Source organism: Ambystoma mexicanum, chromosome 6p (genome assembly GCF_040938575.1).
Source record: "Ambystoma mexicanum isolate Mex_15411 chromosome 6p, UKY_AmexF1_1, whole genome shotgun sequence".
In the NCBI taxonomy this organism is placed as follows: domain Eukaryota; kingdom Metazoa; phylum Chordata; class Amphibia; order Caudata; family Ambystomatidae; genus Ambystoma; species Ambystoma mexicanum.
The window spans coordinates 1083115780-1083140942 of record NC_090935.1 but is presented as its reverse complement, the minus strand read 5'-3'; the positions used below and the strand labels follow the sequence as shown (position 1 = coordinate 1083140942).

Genomic DNA, 25163 nt, shown 5'->3' with positions numbered 1-25163 from the left:
TCGGGGGTGGATCACCGCATCCCGTTCCTTTTCATACACACTGCACAAGGGCGAGCCAACGGACCGCTCCACCGGTACAGCCAATATAGCGGATACCATTATGGGGGAACCAGCCAAGGCGGGAAGGGGCTCCAAAACCCCGGCAGGCAAAAAGAAGGGCCCGATGGATGCATACACGGGAAGTCAAAACCCTACCACGATTGTGGAACCTCATTCTCCCACTGATGTGACTTCGAACCCTGAACCTGGCGATCAAGTTGACAAACTAACAAAGATAGTTCACAGTGGCTTCCTTTCTATTAATACGAAACTAGATGACATTGTTTCCACCATGGGCTCCCTTAAGGCCAGAGTGGAAAAGGAGAGCTCACGTGTCACAGAGGCTGAAAACAGAATAAGCACCAACGAAGACACCATCACACACCACACCCGAGATATTGCCCAGATCAAAGGAGACCTGGCCAAATTGCAAAACAAGTGCGAGGATTTCGAATCGAGATCAAGGAGGAACAACATCCGAGTGGTGGGGAATCCTTTGGGAAAAGCCAGATGGAGCGGCAATTGGAGGAGCTACTTAAAACCCTGTTTGGACGTGAGGCATTCTCAGATCACTTTCTGGTCGAAAGGGCACATCGCACTTTGGCCCCGGCTCCTAAACCAGGTGCCCCACCACGCACTATCATTGCAAAACTCCTGAACTACAGAGACAGGGACACAATCCTGCGCAGGGCAAGAGAGATCGGAACACTTCAATTTGAGGAAAATCGCATTCATATATATCCTGACTTCTCTGCTGGGGTACAGGCAAATAGGAGATCCTACGAGCCGGTCAAGAAGCTTCTGCGAGAGCGTCAAATCCCATATGCTCTCATTTTTCCTGCCAAAATGCGAATCCAGCACGCAGGCAGGGCGCATTTTTTTGAATCTCCGGCTGAGGCTACGCACTACATCGAAGCCTCTATATCTCTTCCTCCCAAGGGGGGCAGACCGGCGCAAAACAACAGACCCAGACCGGCAGACTGAAAGGGGATTTTGATCTCATGAGACGAACGAAGATATAACATAAGGTGCTTGAGGGGCGTAACTTACAAAAAAAAGAGATTCTGTAATACTTATTGGTCCAGGCACTCGAGTAAGTGGAGGCTAGGACCCAGTCGGCGGCCATGTGAAGCAACACGGCTACCCTCGGAATGTTCCACGAGTTTGGTTTGATCCATTGTCAAGTTGGGGGTGACAATGAGGGTGGGGGGGCGGAAAGGGGAGTTGGGATTGGACGTTACAGTTCTGGACTAGCCCTACAGTGGCACAAAGTTAGTAATTATGACCTGAAATGTAAAAATGTGGTCACATTTGGACCGGTACCGAGCAAAGCATATGAATACTATAGAACCGTCGTTCGTGATGATGTCAGATACTTCCTCATGATGTACAGGCGAGGGGCTGAAGGTTAAACTGTTAACATGGAATGTTCGGGGGCTAAACAATCATATGAAAGCAAAAAAAAATGGTAACTACATCGCCAGACACAGCCCCCAGATACTGATGTTACAAGAAACTCATATGGTGGGGACCGATAATCTGCACATATTGCCTAGATGGGGATCCCTTAGGTACTACACAGACTATTCCTCTCAGTCCAGGGGGGTCATCACACTCATACATACAGGGCTGGGGTTTAGGCCAGAAAGCCACAGGGTTGACCCACTGGGGAGGTATGTTTTGGTATGGGGGGAGATCGCCTCCCAACGCCTTCTCCTAGTTAACACGTATGGGCCCAATGTCGACGACCCTTCCTTTTATTTAGAACTGTATCAGATAATAGTTTCGCTTGAAATTTCAGGGTTCATTTGGGGGGGGGATTTTAATCTGGTCCTTGACCCGAGCCTGGACAGGGCCTCTAAGGCTGTTAGAGCTCCCAGTAAAGCCGCCCAAACTCTGGCACACATCCAGTCTCAACTTCTGTTAGTGGATTCCTGGAGGGAGCTACATCCTGATGGTAGACGATACACATTTTACTCTTCAGTCCACGACTCTGAATCAAGAATTGATTACTGGTTGGTCTCTTCATCAATGACGACGGCACTTAGGGGCTGTGAAATTCTTCCACGCACTATGACAGACCATTCCCCAGTGTTGTTAGATCTATTACTCCAAAATGTTCCCGCACCCGCCAGAAGGTGGAGAATGCCCGGCGGAATGCTTGCAGACCCCGGGGAAGTTGAGACATTGCATGTTGAAATTGTGGAATATTTGGTGAACAATGTGGGATCGGTTGATAAGATCTCAACAGTATGGGAGTCCTTTAAGGTTTGGTTAAGGGGAGTGTTGATATCCAGATCTGCTGGTATGCTCAAAAGGGTGAGAACTGAGTTAACGGAGGTTGAGACCAAACTGGATAGGTTAGAAACAGAATTCACACGTACTCAAAACAAAGACATATTGGTAGATATACAGGCACACCTGCAAGAGTTTAACAAATTGGCCGGCAGAGAGGTGCAATATATTGCGGCACCCATACGAGCTCGCAGATATGGAGAAGGGAATAAGGCGGGTAGAACCCTTTCCAATTTACTCAAGCAGGGCAGACAACCCACCCTGATCACTAGTATTCACACAGCACAAGGCTCAGACGCAGATATAAATGGGGAATTCGTGAACTTCTATAAACACCTCTACTCAAACCAAGATTCGAAGTCACTCCCGGATATTAGGTCATATTTAGAAGCCCTTTCACTCCCTAAGCTCCCTGAGGAGGTACGCCTCGCCATGGACCTACTGATAACACCAGACGAGGTCACGGAAGCAATCAAGGGGCTTGCGTCAGGCAGGGCCCCTGGGTCGGATGGAATTGGTGCCGAATTTTACAAAGAGTTCCGCGAGGAACTTGTCCCTGTATTAATGCAGGTGTGGGAGGAGGCTCTTGAAAATAAAATCCTGCCTCCAACCATGAGGGAAGCTGTAATAACGGTCCTCCCCAAGCCACGACGACCACCACAGGACGTATCGTCATACAGACCCCTGTCACTTATAAACACAGATGCAAAAATATTTGCTAAAGTCCTGGCGAACCGATTTCTCCCGGTTGTTCCCACCCTTGTCCACCCTGATCAGAATGGGTTTATTCCCACAAGGTCCACCGCCCTGAATCTGCGTAGGCTTTTTGGCATCATGGCACAGATAGATCCGGGAAGAAGCGCGGTGGCCATAGCCCTCGATGCAGAGAAGGCATTCGACTCTGTCTCGTGGGTTTACCTTCTTGCGGTCCTTGAGGCGTTCGGGGTGGGCCCCAATTTTGTGAACTATGTCAGGTTGCTATATACAAAACCTGGTGCACGAGTATTAACCAATAAAACCATCTCTGATATGTTCCTTTTGGGCAGGGGTACCAGACAGGGATGCCCGTTCTCGCCCCTACTGTTTGCTATAACCATTGAACCAATTGCGGCCGCGGTCAGATTGAGACACATACACCGAGGGATTGGGATGAAGGGGTCCACCCAGCTGATTTCACTCTATGCAGATGACACATTATTATATATCAAAGAACCCGAGGTAAATATAACACCTATAATAGATACATGAATTCGCAGCATACTCCGGGTACACCATAAACAAGACCAAGTCTGAGATCTTTCCACTCACCCCGGCCACTGGGCGGCCCCCCACCACGGGAGGGCTTAAATGGTCAGAATACCACATCAGATACTTAGGGGTTCTGGTATCTAGAGACAAACACACGCTGTACTCCGACAATCATGAGATTGCACTACGTAACATATGCACGAAACTCCAGATTTGGGGGCGCCTCCCGCTATCGCTGGCAGGGAGAGTCGCGGTCCTTAAAATGGTGATCCTTCCCAAGCTGCTGTACCTCTTTGTCAACATCCCCATATGGCCGGGTAGAGTCTTTTTCACCAAACTCCGATCCATAGCGGTCACATTTCTCTGGGGCGGAAAAACAGCTAGAATAAGCTGGGAAAAAATGACGGAACCGTATTCCATGGGTGGCATAGCGGCCCCTGACTTCGAGCTTTATTACTATGTTTCCCAGGCACAGTTTGCAAAACACTGGTACGAGCCCCCAGAAAACACACCACACGCATGGATAGAGGAGCGTACTACACACCCCACAAATATACAATCTGTCCTTTTTGACACAAAGTATAGAGATACTTGTGATTACAACCCTGTGAGCTGCACTGTAAGAGCATGGGAGGCAATATTTAAAAGGTTAAAGATTGAGACACCCTACAACCTGGAGGTCCCTCTTTGGAACTTTCCGGGCTTGCCTCCCACTCATGACACTGGCATACAGGAATCGTGGGATCCAAATGGGGAAATGAAGGTGGGCGATATGTTTGTGGAAGGGAAGTTTGCGGATCTGAAGTTGTTCTTGAATGCACTGGGAGATGGTCCACTTAAAACCCTCCAATACTACCATATGAGGTCTGCATTTATTAAGCGATGGCCGACGTTCCCGGATGAACCGGTGGCTCATCCGTGTATACAGTTAATAACAGCTACTAAAGGATTGGGGATCTCCAGGTTATACACCATGGTTCAGGCCCACACCCCTACACTGAACCACATCAGGGGAGGCAGACCTACAGACACCAATTGAGGAGGCCAAATGGGCAAGGTATTGCATGCTTACTAAAAACATCTCACTTAACTCTGGTTTGCGATTGATTCAATTCAAGATTCTAAATAGGTTACATTATACACCCGCCAAGGTGGCTAGGTTTGTTCCGGGTGCTTCCGACTCCTGCCCTAAATGCGATACACCTCAGGCTGACGCCTTTCATATGTACTGGAAATGTCCGGTGGTGGCGGGGTTCTGGAGAGAAGTGGCGGAATTGCTGGAAGAAATAACACAAGTTTCCCCGGTTATGACTCCTCAGAAATACTTATTTGGCGACATTGGCAAATGTTCCGAAAAAATTCGAAGATTATTCAATATTATTTGTGCCATGGCCAAGAAATGCATACTCCAGAAATGGAAGAGCCCCGCCCCGCCCAGTATAAATTATTTTTTGAAAGAATTAACACATGTAAATGAGACAGAGGAACAATTTGTTATGACCCAACCTACAGCATGCAGGCCCAAGGACATATGGGGCCCCTTCAGGGTCTATTTATGTAATATGATTGAGAATGATGACATGCCATTGTAACAGTATATATAGAACTATGGTTAAATGCACTCCTTGTCATTTATGCAAGCTTGCACGAGGTGTGGTGCCGATGTACCTTTGTGACCATCAATAAAGAAAGTTTTAAAAAAAAAGAAAGTGTAACTATAAAGAAAAGTGGAGGCTCGGCAACAGCCTCAGTGTGCGCTTTTGCCTGTCCCAACTTGTAGACAACTATTTTCAGTCTCCATGTTCCTATAGAACAACATTACACAGTTCCCAGTGTTCTGTGTTCAAATCTCTCAAGGATCAATTTTAACACAATTTTCTGTATCTCGTCTGCGTGACACTGGGACTCCCCAAAGTCCTGTGTGTAAAGACCAGAGGAGGGTCTGTACTTCTGCTCTCTATATGGTAGAGGAGAGGCACAGAGGACCCCAGCCAAGATTATCTATTACGGTAGCAATGGACGAGCAATCAAGGCCTAATTTCTCAGGGGGTGATGCAGGCTGGTTCTTAAGTACAGTGTAGTCCTCAAGCACCCACAAAGGAATGTCTGCACACGGTATTAGTTAAAACACAGTCTTTATATAATTAATATTCAAGGTTATGTACAATATCACAATAACTCACTTTGTACTCGGTTATCTATGATGGCAAATATACAGTTCTACGTGGTACCACAATTACTATTAGATCTCTTAAAAGTGAATCAACTGTACAGTTAAATGGCACACAAATCAGTTTGTAACGGAAACCAACAGTAGATATAAAAGGAAAGCAGTTGGTTAGAACAATTGGCAGAATACTGGCCCGATACCTAGACACAGTTCTCTGTGGAGATCCCCCCACCTGGGCAACCTGTAGAATAAAGATATATCACAAGCCCAGTCCATATATTGTTCACAAGAGACTTTACAATAGTTCTGCAACCCCAAAGTACCTGGCGTTGCAGCATTCCTCGTAGGGGAATCAACGGCCCTTCTTGAGTTTAGTTTAGTTTATAGTTTGTATAGGCAGGAGTCACGGGTCGTCGAACGTCCAATGTAGAACAGGGTGAACTACGACGGTGAAGTGGCAGCTTCTTTCCTAGCGGTGCTCATCGACGGGGAAGCATAAACGTCCTGCAAGGAAGAGGTGTGCGGGGCACCTCTGTGTCAATAGTTCAGGACCGCAAAGTGGCCCAGCAAGTGCGTCGAGTCATCAGCGTCTCTGTAGTGTTTGGGTGGCGGGAATCCCACCGGCGGATGCTCCTCGGCGTGTCGACGGCCTGGCCTTCTCTGGCGGGATAAGGCGGGCGGCGGTGCGGACGAGTGCGTCCGTGAATCGAATGTTCTTGGGCAACGTGAGCACGGCGGTTCCGGTCAGCAACGGCAGTCGTCGACAGTGGCGGACAACAGTCCGGGTGCTTCTCTTTGGTGTCCCGCGGCATGTCGCCGTCTCCAGTCGGCAGCCTGTCGTAGGTCTGTCTACCAGGGAGCTTTGGCGAAGATCATCTGGTGCACGATGGTCCCTCGTAGCTCGGGAAGAGGGCGCCTTACCAGGTTCTCTCTGGGTCAGTCCTTGGAGACACCGCAGCTTTCAGATTGATGAAGAAGGGCAACAGCAATTCTTCTCTTCCAGCAGGGCTTCAAGGTCAAGCTTCAGTTTCACTCCAGTTACTCTTCGTAGTTTGGGCTTCAGCTTTTGAACATGAATTCTAGCAGGGAGAGTCCCCCAGATATACTAGTTGATCTCCCATTCATTCTGCTGGGTCACACTCAGAAAACCAATTGGTCAGAAGGGCATTCATGCAGGCAGGCAGCCAATCAGGTGCATAGTGCATTCAGGTCATTCACTTCTCTCCAGACACTCACAACAAGTTATGTGTATTAGGACAAGTACCCAGCCATTCAACACTCCACACAACATTCATACCGGTTTCAGGCAGTGCTGCCTCAGTCATTGTGTCAAACACCAGAAACTAGACATCCACAACAAGAAGTGCATATTCATCACACACTCCATTCACTCAGGTCCCACCCACCGGGCGTACCCACAACATACAGTCACTGGGAAGGCTCCAGCTAGTCTGGTCTGGACTTCACAACACCACCATATATGGAACTTCCACCCAACATCCAGTCAGGGTGAAGGGAAAGAGTCAGGGCTTCCCATGACTTTGGGAAAACAAGGTAACAAGCAATGGAAGGCAAGAGGCCACGGGGGCCATCTTGTCTCCATCAGTAATCTACCGATTCCAATGACAGGGCCTGGGCATCCCAAAATGGAGGATGCTCAGGGCACCAATCAATTCAACACGGAGCTGCCACCATCCCGTACGCTGCTCTGTGGGCCACACACAGGTGCCCAAAAACATACACTAGGGACACAGGGTTGTACCCCCCACCCATGGTGCCATAAGGGTATCCCATGGGTCTGTTCACCAAAACCAACAGAGAGAGCTGCACCACCAGGAGTCCCACATGAACACCTGTGTGGAAAACACGACAGAACACACAATAAAAATGCATTTTCAGCATCAAACTGTGGCTCTGTAGCAGGTGTATATATTCTCAATAGATTTAACAAACGTATGGTGTTGGCTCACTCAGGTTTTGCAGGTTCCTTTCACCTAATTAGCTTTGCAAGCCTTTTTTGTAGAGTGTTAATTCTCCTTTCAATCTGTTTCCCATAGGATGTATGTTAGTACATTTTTCTCAGTTGGTCATTCCTTTGTCAGCTTTCCCAGCCTTTGTCATAGGGCGTGTACCCGCTCCCTTCTTTCAGACTCCTGTACTTTCATCAGCTTCTCTAGTCTTGATATACAGGTTTTGTATATTTTTCACAGTTTTCTACATGGGTCATGTTCCTGGTCCTTTCTCACAGACTCTTGTACTTTCATTGGCTTTCCCAGCCATGGCTCTCTCCTTTTGTGTTTCTTCAGTTTCTGTAACCTTGTTGGGTTTTGCAAACTTGGAAACCAAAGTTCATAGCCCCTATTGTGGTTCTCTCGCCGGGAGCATTCCCTTCCCTGTCTGTGCTCATTTCTATGGCAACGACACGTGCCGTGTGGAGCTCGTGGATCCAGGCTCCTTTCCTTTGCATGGTCTCAGCATCGGTTGCACAGCGCCAGGTCCACCACTGCTCTTCAGTGGTCGGCCAACCAGTGAAGAGAGTTGTCTTTCCATCTCTGTCCTCTGCCTGACTGGAGCCTCTCCTCATTCTTCAGAGAACACTCAGCAATAGGTAGTTTAGAAGAGTTTAGAATGCATTACTTTGAACTCTGTAGAGGGGTTCTCCAAGGGTCCATACTCTTCCCATGGTTGTTGAATACCTAAATTACACAGAAAATTCAGATATCACCTTAAACCTAGGAGCTGAAATAACATCCAGCGAAGCAATTTCAAATTGCTCCAGTCATTTCAGGATTGGATAATTGACCACAACCTGTGCCTGAACACCAGTAAATCTAAAATAAATTCCTTTAGCTTTTGAAGGGCCTCATTACAAGTGTGCCAGTCTGGTAACAACGGTGCCGGTAATCCTACCTGCACCGTTGTTACCAGACCGGCACACTACGAGTCTGTAGTCTGTACAGACCTGGCAGGTGGAATGGCACCCGCCCGGAGAATTTCATGGAAGCACTGGCACCGTTTTTAACGGTGCCAGTGCTTCGGTTTGTCCCATTCCCATTAAATCATATAGGACTCAAAGGGAATGGGGATTAAAATTTACCGGCACCTGACTTCTCTGAATACTGGGGTTGTAATACCCTGGTGTTGCCGGGAAGTCAGGCGCCGGTAAATATTGCAAGTCTGGCGGCAAACCTGACGGTTTTGTCAGCACGGTTACTGCCAGACTTGTAATGAGGTCCATAGTAATTTGCTATTTAAATCGACAAACTCAATGATATTTCCTTCCACACATTCTATTGATGTAAAATATCTAGGGATTACCCTTGACCCGCACATGTAATTTATGCTTAAAATCAACAGAATAACGTGTAAACCCCACATTTGGCTTTAAATGTTGCTGGAAATGATCTGCTCTACAAGCAGTACAGAATATTGAATTGACTAGAGCCCTGGTCCTCACAAACTTGCACTACTGCACTACTCTATACATAGATACCAATACGTCATCAATATGCCAGCTCCAATTTATCCAGAATAGAGCTGTGAATATGATCTTGGGCCTAGAAATGTAAGACCCCCCTCTCCCTGGGTCTCAACAGTCATCGCTGGCCTCTAGTAGTTTCCAGAATCAGTTTTAAAACCCTACATTTGCATCCTCTCTGCCACAAGACACCAGTGCCTTTATCAGCCAGGAGAATAGTTCAGGGGCAACACACTCGCCATGGAAACAAGCTGATACCGGACAACATGGGTTCTTTCCCGGTCTGGCACTTAGAAGCCACAGAAGTCCAATAAGATCCAATCTAAAATCTTACCAACCTGCATGAAACCGCAGATATTGTGGAGGACTCGAGTTCATGCCTGCTACATAAAGGAGATTTCGACATGAAAAAACAAACTCTGTGGTATTGCACCCAACAATTCAAATAAGTGCACAAAAAACCTAAAAAGTAAAAAGGTTTACAACAAACTTGAGAAGCAGATGACTTGCTTCTTTTTGAAGAAACAAAAGTCTTCCCAGATACTTTTCAGTTTGTTATGTCATTGGAGATAATGGTAAAACAGGCCGTGTTTGCTGAATGTCACCTGCAATATCTCCCTCCTCATTTCAGTTTAGAACATTCAGAGGGATTACCTCCAGCGGTAAAAAGAGAATCTAACCACAGCGTTCAGGAATGCTACCCATAGCAAATCCACCCAATCTGTAATGAGGACCGTAATCAATGTTTTATATGGTCATGGATAAGTAATCCCTTGCTTTCTGAACTCACATCTGCAGAGAAGAATACTGGTATGCTTTTATGATGCATAATATGATGCCCCTCCCCCTTTTCTTGTATCCTCCAGCCTTGGTGGGCAACCTCCTATTAGCACTTACATCATATGTTGTATGATTGGTAAATAGGAATGCACTTGTATGTACCTTGATTGTTTGCTACACTCCCCCATTGTTTGTGAAGCATTAATCTTCCCTCTTAGCCCCTTGTATTTCTATTAAAGGTATAGTTCACGCAAAAATGTTATTTTTTTTAAAAAATGGACCATAATAAAAATATATATACAAAATCATTTTTTTAAAATTGCTATGTAAACTTTTTGGCAAATGAGCCTCAAAGACATACATTTAAAGCACTCTGAGAAATCTATTTTGTGAAATGAATGAGCATCTTGTGCTTATGTTAAATCTGCTCTTGTGGCAATAATCAAGCAAAAGCCCGATACTGGAAGCTTTTGCTTATTGCTGCCAGAGAGCAGAGAATGCTGGCAGGCTGCAGCCTGCCAGCGTTGTATTGATAATTGCTGTGACTTTCTGTTTAAGTTTCCAGGGCTCCCCTGGCTAGGGGGAGCACTGGAAACATAAAAATAAAGTAACTGCAATTATTAATATTGGGCCACCCACCATCGGCAGGCGGTGTAGTGTCCGTAATTGCAGTGCCTTTTTTTTTTTAGTTTATAAGATTTATTAGCGATAAATAGATCAACAATCTTAATAACATTTTATAACAACAATAATTATTTGTTAACAACGAGGCTAAGTCAATTGAGATTGGTATCTAATGAGAAAGAAACAAACAAAGGGGGAGAAAAATATGAATAAAAAGAAAAACCTCATAATTTCATTAGGTGAAGCAACAAATGTAAAGCAAATTCACAATGAATTACATATATACCATTACAATATTTTAGTGTAATAAACGTTCATGCATTTAAGTAGTTAGCAAAACATTTCTATTTCTTATCAAGTTTAAGGACAAGCGAGAGGGAATTGGCATTACATTTCTCAATATTTTTCTATGAAAATATTCATATTCTATGAATGTTGCATATATTGTTCCACCACCCTTTGATAGAGATTTTAAAAAAATATTTCCAATCTGATGTGATTAAGTGAAGAGCAAGAAGTATGAATAGGTCAAGAATGATCAAGGATGGCTCTATTTTCCCATTTTTAATTGTTAAACTTCCTAATAAAATCTTAGTTAAACTTAATGGAATGAAAACTCTAAATATACATTTTCACAAAATTCTGAACTTGAAGGTGACAAGCATACAGTCAAAAAACATATGACTAAGGGATCGCGCAGCCGATTTGCAGGACCAATGGAGATCATCATTAGATATCTTAGACATGAAATGTTTGGTGGGCATAGTAAAATCTCTATGGGTGAAGAAAAATAATGTTTGGGTTAGGTTTGCAGAAAGAGATACATCCTTAATTTTAGTCCAAATGTTAGAACACAATTCATCATCAAATTGTATATCACAATGTTCTTCTCATTGTAGTTCAGAGGACCATTTATTACCAGGAGACCGAGCTCCTCTAAAGAATGTATAGTGACAGAAGGCTTTAACAGTTTCAGGAGTTTCCATGAGACAAAGGCTGTTGGGATCAGCAACCAATACCTTTAATTCATTTGCACTTCTAGCATCAAGACAAGCATTCATTAGAATAAATATTGATTGAGTGGGCAGTTAGGAATTGAGAATTTGATTCTAAATGCGTCTACTGTAAGAATGTGATCACCTGTAAGTATTTGATCAAAACATTTGAGGCCTTTATTGATCCATGTTTTTTGTAGAATGGGTGTATTATTTAAAGTTATATGTTTGTTGCTCCAAATAAAAAGAGAAAAAGCTTTCGCAGGTTAATTAATTTGGTGAAATAAAAAAGTCCTTCAAACACAAGCTAGTGAGGCACATTGTTTTAGAAAACCTCAACCTGGAACCGTTTAAGAGGTACAAAACATCTCTAATACAAAAGGGAGAAACAAGCGACTTTTCAACCACCAACCAAGCAGGAGGATTTAGCATCTGATCAGGGAGGAACCAATCCTTAGCTTATTTTAGAACAAATGGTTTGTGATAATTCCTAAAGTTTGGGAATCCAACCCCTCCCCTGTTGCATGAGTATTTAAGCTTATTACAGGCAATTCTTTTCCTTTTGATAGGACCCCACAGGAAGTTAATGAGTATTCTGTTAATAGCTTTAAAAAGATGGGGGGGGGCGTGGCTAGGCGGCCATGGCGTAAGACGCGATTCTGACTGTCTCCTGCCGATCCAAAATGATCCTTGAGTGCATAGGCACCTTAATCCTGAACATTCGCTACCAGAGACAGACCAGAGTCGGTGGGAACGATAGCTGCATCGAATGATGGCACTCTGCTCAAAATTCATCAAGTATTAGAGCGGCTACCGGGGAAATTGTGCTGGCTGCGGAGGACGGCGCTCTGAATCAAAGATGGCGGCCGTGCGAACTCGCCGAACAAAGGAAAGGAAGGACTGAGGAGGAGGGCCCGCTGTGCACCTTGAGAGGAAGAGTCCCTGGTCGGCCAGGACAGCGGCCCAGATGACAACGTGAAGAGCCAGAGCTGTGCTGCTGCGGAACCTAGAGGAATGGACGCCTCAGTTGCTGATACAGGCGTCCAGCGAAGACGGGAGTGCACGTGCGCTCCACTGACCTGGTGGCGCACAAGTGCTTTGTGGGCCTGACGCAGTAGATACTGGACACTCCTGAGGGGCCCTGAAGGCAGTTGTACATAAGGCAGCAGCATCCACCTGGGACTGGAGGGCAGCAGGGGCCAACAGCGGGCCCCCAATATACGGCTAGCCCGTCGGCTGGCCGATGACATTTCTGAACCTTTCTGATCTACGGCATCATGGCCAGGGGCCAGCAGGCCTCGCTTAAAACCGGGGGAATGCCAGACGGCAGGACGGCATCCAAACTTCTCAAATCCAAGGTGAAGCAGCCTACAATGGAGGACTTCACCAAGACCCCGCAACAGGCAGAGGGGGCGAGACCTAAGGACAAGATTCCACCTGCAGACTACACGCGTTGACCGGCAGATCCTGGAAGCAATTGCAGACCTTAAGTCAACGTGGGAAAGCAAGCTGGAGGCAGCCACTGCCGAACTTAAGGCAGCGCTGGAGCTCAAAATCGGCGCAGTGCAAGAGGAGGTCAACTTGCTTAGATGGGATGTGCAGAAAATGGCGGAACGCTCAGATGAGCTGGAGAAAGAAGTGACCGTAAACACGACTGCCCAGACCTCTCATGCTTCAGAGATCCACATCCTGAAGCAGCAGGTGATCAACCTGGAGAACAGAGCAGAGGAGGCCGAAGGGCGCGCTCGAAGGAACAAAGTGCGATTAGTGTGCCTCCCCGAGGGGGAAGAAGGCTCTAACATGACGGACTACATCAAAAACATGTTGTTGCAGGAGATAGGAGCTGGGATCTTCACTCAAGGCTTCACTGTGGAGCGAGCACACAGAGCGCTCACGAGGAAACCCCCCCTGGTATCCCCCGAGGCCGATCATCGCCAATATTTTGAACTATCGGGACAGGGAGAAGATACTGGAATATTTCAGGAAGGGGGGCACCATACAAAGGGCTTGTGTGACCATCTCGGCATATCCTGACTATACACTTCAAGTGCAAAGGCGGAGGCTGAACTATGGGACAGTGAAGAGGAGATTGCGAACGGCGGGGATGCGATACACGTTGATGTACCCAGTGAAAGTGATCCACAAAGCCAAAACTTTGTTTTTTGAGAGTCCGGAGGATGCAATGGAATGGTTGGATGGCCAAAATTGCCCGGAGGGTGCGGACGGCCGGAAGAAGGACGATGCGGACAAGTGAGGCCCGTTTACGGGACTGAGGTGATGTACATACTGTGACTCTGGGACTTGATTATAATACAGTGTAGCGATGTGTTGACTCTCAGGGGCGTCAAATTTTATTGTAATATGGAGGATGCACAATGTACCACAGTAACTAACAGGAGACAAGTAGGAAGCACTCTTAACCCCAACAGTTAGGACATTAGTTAGGTCACCAAATATTGGTGACACCCTGCTGGGTTCCCGATCTCGGCATTTCGAGGTGGGACCAAACACGGGGGAGCCTGAGATCCAGGGATGGAGCTGGGCATTAGTTTGGGTGTGGTTGAGGGGTGGGAGGGAAGGGGAAGTGTACTGTGGGGAACAGTTAAGTGGGGGGAGAGGGGCAGGCTAGTTGAAGAGCCCAAGTGGGGGGAGGGAGGGGAACAAGCCCAATTTCATGCTGGCCGGGTCTGGGACGGTGACGCGGGGAGTGGGGAGGCGGTACATACTTCGCACAGCTATGGATAGTCTCCGGATTGTAACTTGGAATGTAAGAGGTCTCAACAGCTACCTGAAAGTGAATAAAGTAATGATGTACCTGAGAAGGCTGAAAGTCGATGTAGCATTACTACAGGAGACCCACCTTACTAGGGACAAATTAGAGTTAGTCAAGAGGAAGTGGAGGGGAACCACCACAGGAGCTACATACTCAGCATATGCAAGGGGGCTGGTCACGTGGTTAGCACCTCATGTACCATTCCAACTACTTCAGTCCACGCCAGACCCAGATGGGAGAATGTTAGTGGTGCGAGGGGTGTTGGAGAACAGGGGGGTCAGCATCGTGAACACATACGCTCCCAATCAAGATACAGCGGCCTATTACAGGGCCCTATATGATATAATTAGCCCCCTAATGGGCAGCGCTACCATCTGGGGAGGCGACTTCAACTGTACAATAGACCCCAGGATGGACAGGTCTGATAAGAAACTTGAGAGACCCACCCCTGCGGCGAAGGCACTAACGGCCCTCCTGCAGGATTTTGATCTGGATGACAAATGGAGGCTGCTGCACCCGGTGGACAGGCAGTACTTGCACTATTCAGCACCCCACAACTTATATACTAGACTGGACTACATGTTCGTCTCCTCAGGAATAGCTGGGGAGATGACGGGTTCGGAGTATAGGGCCAGAGTGCTTTCGGACCACTCCCCCTTGGTGGTGGAGTGGATGCATCGGCCCCCCAGAGCGGGAATCCCGACGTGGAAACTCAGAGCTGAGGCTTTACAGGACTTGGGATTCCGAGAAGACCAAAGGGAGGCCATTACCAAATTCTTTGACATCAACACTGGCAGTGTGCAGTCGGAAGGTACCCTATGGGAGGCGTTCAAAGTGGTAGTACGGGGCGTGGTCATATCCAAGTCTAGAGGGCTCCAAGGGGGTATACAGCGGGAGCTACAGGAGACAGAGAGGGAGCTCGAAGAAATAATACAGTCGGGGGGTACCTCACAGGAAGATATGGCAAGGGTGGCCCTACTCCAGTAGGTTAGCAGCGGGCTCTGGGACAGGCTCTGCAAGTTAAACTATAAAAAGTACATCGAGAAGCAACATGCAGGGGAGATAAACCTGGCAAGCTGCTGGCGTGGCTACATAAGAATGAAATGCCGCGCTCAGTGATCAGGGAGATAAAGGATGAAGATGGCCAGACCTGGGATACCCAAGAAGGAGTAAATGAGGAAACCCTGGAGGACATAGGACTGCCCAAGCTTAGTGACCAGGAGCGGGAGGACCTAGTCGCCCCAATCACTCTTGAAGAACTAGAGATGGTGGTACAGCACCTACCTAGGGCCCCGGGGTCAGATGGGCTCCTGAGTGAATTTTACAAGACATACAAGCAGGAGGTGCTTCCCCCGCTGCTCGCCATGTTAAACGAGGCGTATGAACAAGGGAGGCTGCGGAGTCCCTCAGGGAGGCGGTAATAATCCCACTCTTGAAACCAGGCAAACCAAGCTCAGACTGTGGATCTTACAGACCCTTGTCCATGCTCAACCAAGATAGCAAAATCCTTACTGCCGTGTTAGCAAACAGGCTTAAACGCGTCATAGGAAAACTGGTCCACACTGATCCAACAGGGTACCGGCCAGGCAGGAATATAACGGACAATCACAGGAGACTCCACCACATAATTGAGCAAACAGAAAAGGACCTGGGCGAAATTGGCGATAGCCTCGTTGGACGCCATAAAGGCGTTCGACTCGGTGAGGTGGCCGTGGCTGCTGGCAGCGCTGAGGGAATATGGCATGGGGCCAGGGTACCTGAGGTGGGTAAGAATGATTTACAGCTCCCCAATCGCCAGGGTTAAAACCGGTGCCATGATCTCGGACAAATGGCAGCTTAGCAGGGGCACGAGACAGGGCTGCCCCTGGTCACCCATGTTGTACATCCTCGCTCTGGAACCGCTGGCAATCTGTCTCAGACAACAGTATGGGGAGACAAGAATCCCCACAAAGGGAGGGACGCACCTCACTTCACTGTATGAGGACACCATCCTGTTATACCTGCGCTTCCCAGAGGAAAACTTGCATTTTGTCCTGGAGGTGATGGAACATTATGCCACCCTTTCGGGCATACCGGTGAACCCCAGGAAATCAAGCATGTTCCCCTGGGAGAGATACAGAGGGGTCCCAGTGGAACACTTGCCGGTCTTGCCAATACCCTGGCAGACCAGGACTTTCAGGTACCTGGGCATCGATATATACCACTCGGTTGAGGACGAACACAAATACAACATGGAGCGGGCAGTGGCAGGCATTAAGAACAGCATGGGGTTTTGGTCTAGGCTCCCTTTGGCCATGATGGGTAGGGCGGCGCTGCTCAAGATGGTGGTCCTGCGGAGACTGTTGCAGTTCTTTGTAAATATTCCACATATGCTCCCTAGACGGTTTTTTGGGAAGCTCCACAGCCTATGTAGAGGCTTCATCTGGCACAATACCAGAAACAGGGTGGCTTTATGGAAGTTACAAAACCCGAGTGACAAAGGGGGCATACATTTACCGAACGTTGAACTATACTATCTTGCAGGACAGCTGCAGTATGTGACCAGGTGGCTGTCCGAGGAAGAGTCCGCTGAGACCAGGCTTTTGTACAAGGACCCTGCCCCTTATTACCTGAGGGAGGTGGTGTGGCTGCCAAAAACTAAGGTGCCTGGAAGAGCAAGGCTCCTAACACTGGGCTGAGAAATCTGGAACAAAACCCGGCAGCTGGTGGGAACCCAACCCCATGCTCCCCGCAGGTGCCGTTGGTAGCGGTATGCGGGGAGGACCCGCAATTGATAATAGTGATACGTAAATATTGGGAATCAGAGGGACTTGTGACCCTCGGGATGTATGGCAAAAGGGCGAGGCACTAGAATTCAGTAGGCTGATGGAAGACACCGGGGTGCATGTAGGCCAACACATTACCCACACTAGAGTCATTAAATGGGTGTTGGACAGATGGTCTGCGGAAGTGCTATCAGAGCAACCTGACATGGTCATCGAGACGATGTATGATATCTCGGAGGGTGGGCATGAAGTGTCCCGTATATACGAGTTACTGATGTCTAAGGTGGGTAAGGAGGTGCTGCAATTGAGACGGGATTGGGAGGAGGAGGTGGGAGAACCCCTGTTAGATGGACAATGGGGCAGAGTTCAGAGGTAGCACAAGAAGGTGTCTCGCAATGCAAGACTTCAGCAGATACAGCTGTATGTCACCCATAGGGCATATACGACCCCCGGTAGGATTGCCAAGTTTGGGAACCCAGCGGCGCCAAAGTGCCCATGGTGCGGGGACGCAGAAGCAGGGCTGATACACATGTTTTGGGCTTGCCCCGAGGTGGGCAGATTCTGGACAGAGATCAGGCTATGCCTGGCGAATAAAGGGATTGCATTGGAGGTAGAATCAGTATGGGCATGTTTGCTGGGGGTGTTCGCCAGGCCGCGTAACCTGAAGCACGTTAGTAAACTGAGGGACCTGGCCTACATTCTGGCCAAGTGGAGAATCGCAATGTGCTGGAAGGCTGCCCGGCGCCCCAGGATAGAGGCGTGGTGGGCGGATCTCCTAAAATGGGCGGACACAGAATCGACAGTTTGGTATGAAGCAATCAGTAGGGGTGGGGAGGAAGAAGTGGGACCCTTGATAGAATGGAGGCAACTGGTGATCACACTAGCAGGCACCCCCAACGTGGGTCCCAATGAGGTCACTGCGCCGGAGACGTGAGTGCAAAACGAGATACTTTGGCGGGTGGCATGGGAATAGGGGCTCGAGTTAAAGGGGAGGGGGGAAGTTTGATGTATGACTATATCGCAGTACACTTGAACGTACAGGTCCTCTAAGTTGTAATGTTTGGTGTGTTGATATTAAAAAATAAAAAAATATTTTTTAAAAAAGCTTTAAAAAGGTGCAGGAAGTGGGATATGGAGCACTTGCAAGTAGTATAAAGTGACAAGTGAGAGCATCATCTTGGTGACCTCTAATCTGCCCCATCATATTAGGTATAAAGGGGACCAGATTGTTACCGATTCATTCAATTTTGATTGCAATTTGTGTAGGTTTATCCCGACTGTTTGGTCAGAGAAGGGTTCAATTGAAATACACACATAGTTAATCGAGATTAGATTCCAACTAAAGCCATATTGGGCAAAATCTTCTTTCAAACAGTGTATGTTAAGCAGGAGCATTTTGGACTTCTTTGTTCAATTCATATCCAGAGATGTACGAGAATGTGTCAATTGTGTCTAACAAATGAGGCAGGGATGTGTTTGGTGTTTCAAGGAAAATTAATAGATCATCAGAATAAGCTGTGAGCCTGAAGTTGGAGCCTCCACAGCTAATCCGTATAATATCTTTATTCCTGTGAATTAATTCTAAAAGATGTTCCAACACAAGACAAAAAGCATAGGTGAAAGGGGACAACCTTGTCTTGTACCTCTATGAAGAGTAAATGAGGAGAGAATTGGCCATTTATAAAGATACATGTTTTAGGTTCAGAGTATAAAAGCTTAACAAGTATTAACTTGTTGAATATAGTTTTCTCCAATTCCATTCCATTTCAGAGCTTGAAACAGGAAGTGCCAATCAACTCGGTCAAATGCTTTCTCAGCAACAAGTCAGATTGCAATATAGGAGTTTGTTGGATGAGGTTTTCTATTAATACAGTTGATCAGATTCATAAGGAAAAAAGTTTGCAGGAACAATCTAGTGGCTATGCACTCGTCTCCACTATTGGCATGTGGAACGTTGTACAATTTAATTGAAGGTGGCGGCCGGTTGCCCCAAGTCCCAACAAACTTCCCACAAAGATTGGATTAGTTTAACATAAGGTATCAGGTTTTGGGGAGGGTGACCTGCGCTCTACCAGTGCAATGGTTACAAGTCTAATGAGGTAATGAGATAATATCAAATGATTTCAAATAAGGTGTCCTCAAAACAAGCTTTTCAAAATTGTATTTATTGTCCTTAGATCAGCCGACACGTGTTTCGACCCAATTGGTCATCCTCAAGGCACTTGAAAAGATTTGACAATTCCAATCCTGGAGTTATGATATCCTGTACTGTTTGGTTGTTAGCGAATAGATGTTGGTAAACTGTTGTCTATAACAAAATACTTGAGTGTGAAATCTGATGTTAAGATATCAGGTTATTCTGAAGATTAGTCCATTTGATGAGCTGTGTTTGGGATTGAGAATCTGACTTGTTTGGTATTTGCAAATCTCTGATTTCCCTTTTTGTGCCTGCGAATTTACTCTAAAAAACTCATACCCCCAGTTGATATCGGCTGTGTGGTTTCTTCATTCATTTCACTATTACTGGTACCCTGAGTTGCACTAGCCTTCTTAGAATCTGGGTCTGAACTCGCTGGTGTGGTGTTTGAGGAGCTACTTTTTTGTTTAGGAATGTTGTCGTATTTAGGTTGAAAGGTGTAAACCCAATCTAGTCTGTAATCTTTATCATCCCTGAAATACTTCCTGAACTTCCTCATTTTGATGTCATCCTGGTACTCTCGTAAAATTTCATTCATTTTTTCATAGTTTTTATCTTTGGTTGTTTTTGCATTGGGCATATTCTTGATTTCCTCCTTAACCGTATTCATTAAAGCTATTACCCTTTTATGTGCATGTGTAGCATGTGTGATTAGCAATTCCAACATTATTTTGCAGTCTTATGAAGTTTTTTTTTTTTAGATCTTTTTGGTTTTGCAATGCAGAGGTTTTGCCGTTAATGGTGACTTTAAAGGTGAAGGGGTGAATCAGGCCGTACCTCACATTCATTTGCTTGAACGGTGGGTGATAGGAAAGTAATTATTTTCTCCTTTGGGTTGTAGTTTTAGAGACATCCTGTCAGATGAAAATCCTATATCCGTTCCATACCAGATGGTCCATTCCTTCAGTCTTTCGCAAGATCAACTTGCGTATATTCAAGCAGCAGAAAGATTATTGTTCTAGGCATATTTTTCTTCAAAGAATCTGCTCTCTTGGTACGAGTTCTGTGTGCCCTTTGAATATTAAGGACAATGGATGAGTGTAGATTCAGGATGTCAGGTAAGGTTTTCTTCAGGGAGAGGGCAACATCTTCTCCTTCAATTCCTTCTGGAAAGCCAAAGACGCAGAGGTTGTTCCTGCGAATTCTATATTCCAAGTCTTCATTTTGTTTTTGTAATCTAAGAATTGATTCTTCCATATTTGCAACACGATTGGCAATATCCTCCGTAGCGCTGATCCTTCTTTCAACTTCTTTTCTGCTTTCAAAGTTGGCCCATCGTTCATCAATCTGTTTGAGCTTAGCATTCATGTATTCCATAAAAGGTTTAAGTGCTATAATTTCCAGTAAAATAGATTCCATATTAGCCGCCAGGATAATTTGAGCAGGGGGTGGGGAGTCACTTTTTGACCTTTTAAATGTGGTTGTTACTTGTGCAGAAGATTCTTTGTTGGTAGGTGCTTTAGACAGAGCTTTCTGTGAGGCCATGCTGAAAGTCCAATATTTTCGGTAAGCACAACCTTTAAATCTTTGGTAGCCACACCCCTGTGACTTTCCTTTTAAGTTTCCACTTTTCCGCTGCCCGCCGCATTCAATGGGCGGTGTAGTGTTCATAATTGCAGTTACTTTCTTCTTAAGTTTTCAGGGCTCCCCCGGACCGGAGGAGCACTTGAAACCTAAATAGAAAGTAACTGCAAATATCAATAAAACGCTGGCAGGCTGTAGCTTGCCAGCATTCTCTGCTCTCTAACAGTAATATTACCAAGAGAACAGAATCATTCATTTTACTTCACAAAATAGATGCCCCACAGTACACACTTTAAGGCTCATTTGCTGAAAATGTTACATAGGAACGTTTAAATAAATGTTTTATGTATATTTCTTGTTATGGCCCATCTTTTAAATGAATACAATTTTTGAGTGAACTGTCCCTTTAAGAGTGCTTTGAAGTGTCTGTAATAACTAAATGAATACAAAATTCATGTTTCAATTCACAAATGTATACATAAACAATAGCATGAACTAAACCAACACATATTGGGAAATTGCCTGCAATGTGATATACCACACTTTTCTGTGTACACTTATTCTTCTGGGAATTTTGAGAAACCTAAACGCCATTTTAACTAATGACAAGTGAAAGAGCACAGTTATCCTAAGTTATTCTTGTATTATCCTTCTAACCCTTTAGGATAAAGCAGGAATGGAGCTTCATGCTGGAGTGCCGGCAGAAAGGCATCCCCCAGTCTGTGTACCTCAATAATGGCTTTGTTGATACCGGGCTACGGATTCTGGAGAAACTTGAGGAGAATTCCCACCTAATTAGGAAGTTCGATTCTCTGGAGGATGTTACAAGAGAAAAGGATAAATACATTTTTGAACTTTATGGAGAGCACATTAAGGTAAATCAGCTGTAATTTGGCCACTGCATTCCCGTAACAACTGTCAGCGTGCAGTAATGTGTGTTTACTTTGCTGTACATATAGAGTGCTTTTCATTTACTGAGATTTGCACATACTTATGTGAGAACTCCTTGTAGTGGCCCTGTTTTTGTTTTCCGGGAGATTAGACTCACATCAGGTAACTTTAACTATTTTGTAAGTGGGGTGCAGGGAGCACCGCTCTTTGTGTGTCGGTATTTCCAGTTGAATGTCTGTTGTCGTGATGGCAGTCGAAACCTATACTATTATCAGTTGTATTTTGTAAACCACAATTTTCATCATTTGAACTTTAGAGAAAGGGTGCGTTTTGAGCTTAGGGAGAAATCGTTGTTGAGCTTCCCTTTTTTAGTTTGGGCTTTTAGGTTAGTTGCACCTATGAGCCAAAACTATTGTCTTGGAGTACAGATAGGGAGAAATGGCATATGAGGAGGTACACAAAGCTTCTATGTGTTGTCAGGTTATTTACCCATGGCCATTCCTACCCAGTTCCTGCCTCTCCGCACCCAAAACACCTCCTCATAGGAACTCTTTGAGCTTGATTTAATCAAGCCTCACCATCAAACGTTGCACTCAAACTGCCTGCCTGTGTTTTATCAAAGCAGTCTTTTGAGAGTTAAGGTCTTAATTGGAGAAGTAAGCGTGCTAATGGTGTAATATAAATGTTGTAACCAGGTCTGCCTCAGCCACTTGATTTATAAGCACTAGACATGTCCTTCACTGAAGTCCTTTTAAAAACAAGCATTGGTAAAGCCAATAGTTTTAGCTTGTGTATAGGTATTAGGCATTTGGCAGGCACTGCTGTTAAATGCCCAGCTATTCATGCCATTTTGCAGCAAAAGCAAATTGTACATGTCATACAAAGCGCTGCACTGGTGCTGGATACCTCTTTTTCTCTGAAGGTGACGCGTCGGAGAGGCGATGCTGCTGACGACACGGTGCAGATTGTGTAAAGCAGAAAATCAGTCCTTTTCCTGTAGTGATTCAGGCAAATGCTGGATCAACTCCCTGCACCACAGGAACATTAGAGAACCGGCTGTCAAGGAGAGTGCCCAGTCCCTGCGTACGGGCCTAACCCCAAATGGAGATTAAAGTTCTGAAGGCCAAGAAGGGAGCAAGATCAAAGGTAGGGAGACAGAAAGGCAGAGAGGTTCCAAGAAAGACTGGACAGCAAGGAGGACAGAGCTGGGAAGAGCTCAACAAAGCAGAGCAAGGCTAAGGAGAGGACAGGACTGGAAAGAGGATCAAGGCTGTAAAACAAGGAAGGAAAGGGGAATAAGAAAAAGGAGCACGTGGTAGGTAAGAAGACGGAGGCAAGGCAAGTTCATTGCTAGGTCTGGCGAGGCTAACAATGCTGAGAAGGCTGTCTTGGTGTAATTCAGGGCTTAAATAGGCTCGGGTTGGCCAGAAAGGGGCCTGAAATGCATTCCACAGTTGGTTGCCATAGCTACCTATAGCTCCTTCCGTACTGCACTTGCATGGAACTCCGAGACCGGACTCTGCACATTCATATGTCAACGAAGATGGTGGCACCCATTGGCGTTCGCAGTAAATGTGCGCTGCCGCTGCAAGCCTACGAGCACTGCCCTCATGGATAGAGGTGACCATGAGGGACCGGCCTCTGCATGTAAGCCCCTGCATGCACTACTAACCGTAACAGTACAATATTAATGAATTAGTCAAATAATAATACCAACAAACATATAGCAAAGTATAAAAAAGAAGGTCCACAAGTGCATTTCTTATCATATCATTAGACACGCAAATGAAATTCCAGTGGAAAATAAGGGATCCTTAAGGCGCTTCTTAGACAAGTATAGAGTAGGAGGGGGTGTGGCTACGAGAGCCATGTAGGAGGACGCGTTCCAGCGGAGCTCCCGAGATCCTGAATAGATCCGGGCAAATTAGTGCGGTGTGACTGCTTATTGAACACCGACGATACGCATGCCAGCGTGTGAAAGTGCTACCTATGCACTGTGAACTTTTGGAGGACATAGTAGCTACGGCGGCGAAGATTGGAGAAGAAAAGTCGAGAGACGTTGAGGACAAAGGGCGACTCAAAATGGCCGACATAGGCCCGAGACGGAATAGAAAAGAGTAGCGGGAAGACCTAATGAGGCCAGCGTGCAGTGCGCCCACTCATCATTCGAAAGACCTGCACATCCCCAGAACCATGTCAAGTAAGGCAGTGCGACCCAAGGCGAAACAGCCCACGCTGGACGACTTCACCAAGACGTCCCCGGGCCCGGACGCCACCAAGAATAAAGATGCATCGGCCGTGGGTGGCGCGACGCCTTCGAGCTCTAATCAAGAAATCCTGGCGGCGATTGCGGACCTGAGAGCAGCCTGGGAGTCGAAATTAGAACTGGCTGTCTTCGAATTAAAAACGGCATTGGACCTCAAAGTTGGGGAGGTCCAGGAGGACGTCAATCTGCTGAGACAGGACGTTAGGGTTCTGGCAGAGCGCACAGAGTCCCTGGAAAAAGAAGTTGGCCCGAATACGGCGGACTGCGCCACCCACAAGGCAAAACTGCACGCCCTAATTCAAAGGGTGGGCAACTTGGAAAGTAGAGCGGAGGAAGCGGAAGGACGAGCCCGTCGCAACAATATCCGCATTGTGGGCCTACCGGAGGGGACGGAGGGCCGTGACCCTACTGACTTTGTTGAGACCATGTTACTGCAGGAGATACCCGGAGGTGCCTTATCCCAAGGCTTCGCAGTGGAAAGAGCGCATAGAGCCTTAACGAGGAGGCCGCCTCCCGGAAACCCGCCTAGACCCATCATTGCCAAAATTCTTAACTACCGCGATCGGGAAAGAATATTGGAACATTTTCGAAAAGGAGGCACGATCAAGAGAGGAGCAGCAAACATCACGGCGTATCCGGATTACACTCTAGCTGTGCAGCGGAGCCGCATGAATTTTGGGACTGTGAAACGGAGGCTGAGGGAGGCAGGTTATAAATATATGTTGCTTTATCCTGCAAAACTGAAGGTTATACAGGCGCATAAAACTTTATTTTTCGAGACCCCAGAGGACGCCATGGAGTGGCTCGACACACAGGGATGCCCCCAGGAATCGGCGGACCGGCCCAAGAAGGACTCGGAGGAGCTGCGGAAGGCGTAAAATGGCGTTGCAAGATGGCGTGACTCATGGACTTTGAGACTTGATTATAGTCGGTTCGGAACCTTCGCTATGGAAGGTCAGTTGGTTGTACTGTTTGTCGCAAACACTGGGATTATTACCGAACGGGAGCCCCATGGAGCGATACTCTTTCCCCACAATAGCTTAGGTTAGGTGGCCATTAGGGCGACCTCACCCTACTGGGCTCAGTGCACTGATCAGTGATTGCGGAACTAGATGTGG

General features: G+C 46.6%; 1 protein-coding gene across 1 annotated transcript in view; it reads left to right on the top strand.

Annotated features, from left to right (window-relative positions):
- Nucleotides 1-25163, top strand: part of LRRC2 (leucine rich repeat containing 2) — a 1026596-nt gene that overhangs the window by 187133 nt on the left and 814300 nt on the right. Inside the window, exon 3 of the mRNA XM_069625672.1 lies at nucleotides 21553-21763. Coding sequence (XP_069481773.1) covers nucleotides 21553-21763 — 211 coding nt within the window. The remainder of the gene's footprint in view (nucleotides 1-21552; nucleotides 21764-25163) is intronic.